The sequence below is a fragment of the Portunus trituberculatus genome, chromosome 41, assembly GCF_017591435.1.
Source record: "Portunus trituberculatus isolate SZX2019 chromosome 41, ASM1759143v1, whole genome shotgun sequence".
Lineage (NCBI taxonomy): Eukaryota > Metazoa > Arthropoda > Malacostraca > Decapoda > Portunidae > Portunus > Portunus trituberculatus.
In genome coordinates, this window is record NC_059295.1 from 26,125,728 (window position 1) to 26,130,727 (window position 5,000).

Sequence of the window (5,000 nt, forward strand, 5' to 3'; positions counted from 1 at the left end):
TTTTGTGAACTCCAAAAACCTTTAACTCTCTTCAGTACCATGACGCGTTTCCATATTCACTCTGCTTACTATTTGGTGATTTTATAAAGCTTCAGAAACTTATGTGGAGGATTAAAGTATTGAAGACTGTGGCCATTAATCTTCTGACTTCCATAGACACTTCCTAATGTCAATAAAATAGTTTATTCGTAAACAAATCTCAAGGTAAAATGAGTCCTAGTACTGAAGGGGTTAATCCGGGTCTGTTGTGCTGCGTCTTAACACAAACCTGCCATGCACGGCGCCTTATGAGGAGAGTGGATGGCCTTGAGCAGCAGCAGCGGCAGCAATGGTAGTGGTAGTGATAGTGGTGGTGGTGGTGGTGGTGGTGGTGTGTTGTCATTTATCCTATTTCATAATTCCGTTTTTCAGTGTCCATTTACAACTCCCTAATTTCTCTCTCACTTTTCCTTTTCTATCTGATTTTACTTTTTGTGTCTATTTTTCCTTCATCATGTTCCGCTATCTTCATCTTTTTTTCTCTCTCTTTCGTCCACCACTTTATTTTTTTTGTTCACTCCCTTCAGCTGTCACACTTGTCGCAATCTTTATTTTTGTGTCGCTACTGTCCTTCTTCTCCTTTTTCACCCTAACCACTGCCTCCTCCTCCTCTTCCTCCTCCTCCTACTCATAACCACACTCCCACATCTCCTCACGTCCTTCTTCTCAATCCTCGGTCCCAAATTTCTCTTTCACATCCACGGCCAAGTCTTCCTGTCAGCATCTCTCTTTTCCCTTCCCTCTGTATCTATATTTGAAATCACACTCAAGGTGAAAGTCAGGGTTGTGATGCATTTCTCTCATGACGCGAGCATTTCCCCCAGTATTCCATTAGTTTTCTCCCTCTCCCTTGCTCTCTCCACCGTGACTAAACAGAGAGTAAAAACCAGCCTTATCATACTTGTTCAGTGGGAGATTTGGAAAACACAATGACACTTGCCTTATGAACTGGTTGTGGAAGAGATGTTGGGCTGGTGAGGGGTGTGTGTGGGCCGAGGGAAGAGTGCCAGACAATGTAACGGTGCCACTAGATGTTCCGAAGCTGGGAAAATTATGGTACACGAAAGAAGGATGTTTTCGTTTCAATCTGTATCTCTCTCTCTCTCTCTCTCTCTCTCTCTCTCTCTCTCTCTCTCTCTCTCTCTCTCTCTCTCTCTCTCTCTCTCTCTCTCTCTCTCTCTCTCTCGCTCTCTCTCTCTTAGTTTCATCGTCCTCCTTTTTTTTCCCTCATAGTCTACATATAATTTCCGACTGAACATGTAACTCTCACTCACTCACTCACTCCTCCTCCTCCTCCTCCTCCTTCTCCTCCTCCTCCTCATCCTCATCCTCCTCCTCTCCTCGACCCACACCAACACGTCCGGCGACCCGTTATCTTGCGGGCTCGTCAGGTGGCGGGGTGTGGGTGGCGGGGGTTGGAAGGACGGGGAGGCAGGCAGGCGGCCGTTCATGGATGAATATGAATACGTATGCACAAGAGGAAGAGTTGATGGGGGAGCTCGAGAGGGTAGAGTTGTCTTGTGGGTAGAAACAGCTGGAGGGAGAAGAGTTGCCGCACCGTGAGCAAATAAGAGGAAGTGGGAGAGAGTGGAGTGGAGGGAGTGAGTGAGGTCTTGTTAGGAACGATTACTGAGTTAACTGTTATGCAGCGTGGCTTGGCATTTGTTGCTGTCAGCGAAACAACCTTCTCACTGACTTACCAATTAACTTCAATGGAGCAAGAAACTATTGCCACAATACTCCTCGATTCCACCTGAACTGAGAACAGAGTACATTCACACTTATCTAATCATCACAAAATATTCATTTAATTAAATCACATTTCATTGTACTTCTCCATTTCACTTCGTAGCAAGTCGAGTTTACGTTGGATGAATTGTTTCCCAGGGTCATTTGTCAAACATGTTACTTAATTGATAACTACTTAGTCCAGTGTTCAATTCACTGTCGGCAGATGGGAAGAAAGAAAGAAGACAACATGAGTGCGTGTCATTATTACAGTCATGGGTGACATGACCTCCGAGTCACGGCAGGGAAATCTGACTTCTTGACGGTGGAACACAAGGCAGCGACATGTAGTTGTATCTCTCAAGCATCCGTGTCCCGTGACGAGATGGCGACACCTTGCAGCTGCCGGGTCTTAGAATGCCTCCCAGGAGTCCTCGGTCTCGGATTTCATCTTTTCCCAGGGTGTGCAAAGTCTGGAAACGTTGTCAGGGAGACTTCCTACTCTTTGTAAAATGGCAGAAGAAAGAAGTAGAGAGCGTGAGGCAGATGAAATAGTCAAGCCTAAATAACGTATCTGCAAACCGCACGCCACATGGCGAGGAGGGATCATAGAGGGACCGGCCGCTCCTCCTGCTGCTGGTGCGCCCAGGACCATTCCGAGGCTGACATCTTGATAGCTTCCCTCCCAAGGCCTAAGAAGAAGACACGTAGACCAAGTGACATCACGAGGCGATGCACACATTGAGAAAAGTGACTATTTCATCGGGGAGTCAGCTCGTAGCCAAATGTGAAGCGATTTGTGGAGAGTGAAAGCTTATGCAGCGGAGGTGTAGCCAGTGAGTTGCCACAAGGCGCCAGGAGGAAAAACTGATCCATGAGGTGTGCCCAGTGAGTCCCTCCTGCCTGACGCGAGGGAAAACAATTCTAAATCTAGTGAGACACAAAGATACAGTGCCTAAAATGGATACATAACCATATAAGTGAGACACTTTATGGAGGCCGTGAATTGTGACACTTGACAAGCCAGCAGTGACCCTAGAGCTTGTCAGAGTGCCATTTGTGGGGGGGATGACATAGAGCTGCAGGCACCGAACGGCAAGAAGCCAGAACACGCTGCTGAGGTGCCAAAAGAAAAAAAAAAGACAAAGGTCGTCTTATCGTGGAGTGGATGTAGTGGCGTGCATGCGTTAAGGAACAAGCCCTGTACATCATAAAACACCACATAAGCAGCGTGAAGAGGTAACATCAAGCCAGTGAAGACCCACACACTCTCTCTCGACCCTCACCTGCCAGCCTCCCGCCCCCTCCCTTAACGAACCTGACCTCACCTCCCACTCGTCCTCAACACTCCGCCCCTCGCAACACAACCAGTCGATAGAGATGAGAGCTGCCTGACGGAAACCGCCACCACCACCACCACCACCACCACAACGCCAGCATGAGAGCGCCGGCGACGAGGATGCTTCGCCGAATCCTCATAGGGTAGGTACTGAATAACTTGCCATGTGTGTGTGTGTGTGTGTGTGTGTGTGTGTGTGTGTGTGAGCTTGTTTCCGGTGAAGGTAAGGCGTTTGTGTGTCGCGACGTGACTCCCCCGTTGAAGGCGCGGCGGAGGCGTGGGCAGGGCACTGGCGTCATGCGGAAACACGATAGCGGTGGGAAGTGTAGGAATAAGGTTCAGGTCGACAGGAAGAAGGTGAAAGTGTCTGAAGTGAGTAAAAACATGATTTGTGTCAATGTTTACCGAGGGGAAATGATAATGAGAGGTCACGCTCCTCTGTTTCTTCTCGTTCCTGTGTGTGTTTGTATGGTGACCCACCGGTATACAAACACGTGTATGCGCAGCTGAACTCTCACTTATCGCCGGGATGTGTCATGCTTCTCTCAATGTAAGAGTGGGCATGGAGCGTTTGTGTTGTCTGTAAGCTTCTCAGGGCCACTTAAGAAGCCACACCTCCTGCCATTAAGCCCGTACTCTGAAACGCTTTGCTCTCTCACCATCACTGTTTTCCAGAGGCTGCAATTGAAGAGACCCGTGCTTTTACAGTATTATTGTGGTTCTGGTGATGGATTGACAAGATTTCTAGTATATTAAAAGGAAAAATTGTCTTGAAAACGCAGCTATAGTTGTCTCTGTGGCCTTAAAAAAAATGTCGTAGTGAGAAAGGAAGGCGTGTATGAATACAAGCGTTAGTTATGTGATCGAGAAGTTTCCGAGATGAATAAATATGAGGATAACAAAACGAAAGACCTGTTGAGGCTGTTCGGAGGGGCATGCACTGTCGAGGAGAATACTGTCCTGCCGGTAATGTTGGTAGGCGTGAGTCTGGGAATTTCCTACCCGTCATGCTACTTCGGTTCACCTGAGTGTGTATTTCAGGCAGTGCATTAAAATAACAGCACGTCTAGAAATGTTTCGTTCGCGATGACATGCAGATCAACAATTCGGAAGACTGAAAACCAAAACTGAGAGAGAAGCAGAAGGATTGATACATAATAATTTCTTACGGTGTGATTAACCCCTTCACTACTGGGACGCATTTTTTACCATGAGTTTTTGATATGATTGGATGATTATATTTACAGTAACAAGGGGCTATGGAGGTCAGGAGACTAATAGCCAGAGTCTTCACAATTTTAATACCCCATATAAGTTTCTGAAGCTGTATAAAATCTCCAAATCGTAACCAGAATGAATATGGAAACGCGTCATGGTAACTGAAAGGGTTATATTAGCTTCCCATGATATTGACTCCTAGGTGGCTTTGTAATGACTGACGAAAGGTTACACTCTCCCCACCACGTACGAATAATAGCAAGATTGTTGTAGAACGTGTGGTTTTTTGTTACCGACTTGCAACCCAGAACGTGATTGAAAGGAAAATGGCTCCCAAGTGTGTGTGTGTGTGTGTGTGTGTGTGTGTGTGTGTGTGTGTGTGTGTGTGTGTGTGTGTGTGTGTGTGTGTGTGTGTGTGTGTCTATGCTAGTCAATGTTGGCAATAGTGTTACCTGCCAGGACACTTCACCACCACCACCACCACCACCACCATGAATAGTTTGATACAGTCCATGTCTAGTCGTAAATTTTCCGCCACGCAATAAAATACTGAGCTAAACTACTTTGACACTACATATTTGGCACTGATATATACATACAAACTTACATACATACATACATACATACATGCATACGTACTGCACATAATATATATCATGAATAGATACACACATTC

General features: G+C 46.4%; 2 protein-coding genes across 5 annotated transcripts in view; one reads left to right on the forward strand and one right to left on the reverse strand.

Annotated features, from left to right (window-relative positions):
* LOC123516467 (solute carrier family 35 member G1-like) overlaps nucleotides 1-5,000 on the reverse strand; it is a 153,644-nt gene that overhangs the window by 35,474 nt on the left and 113,170 nt on the right. The window lies entirely within an intron of this gene.
* Nucleotides 1-5,000, forward strand: part of LOC123516466 (carbohydrate sulfotransferase 1-like) — a 147,701-nt gene that overhangs the window by 21,400 nt on the left and 121,301 nt on the right. The window contains exon 1 of one of the 2 annotated variants that reach the window (XM_045275780.1): nucleotides 2,325-3,249. The exons of the other annotated variant lie outside the window; for it this stretch is intronic. Within the exon in view, the coding sequence (XP_045131715.1) occupies nucleotides 3,206-3,249 (44 nt within the window). The 5' untranslated portion in view covers nucleotides 2,325-3,205. Of the gene's footprint in view, nucleotides 1-2,324; nucleotides 3,250-5,000 lie in introns of those variants that run through there. 2 annotated transcript variants of the gene reach the window in all.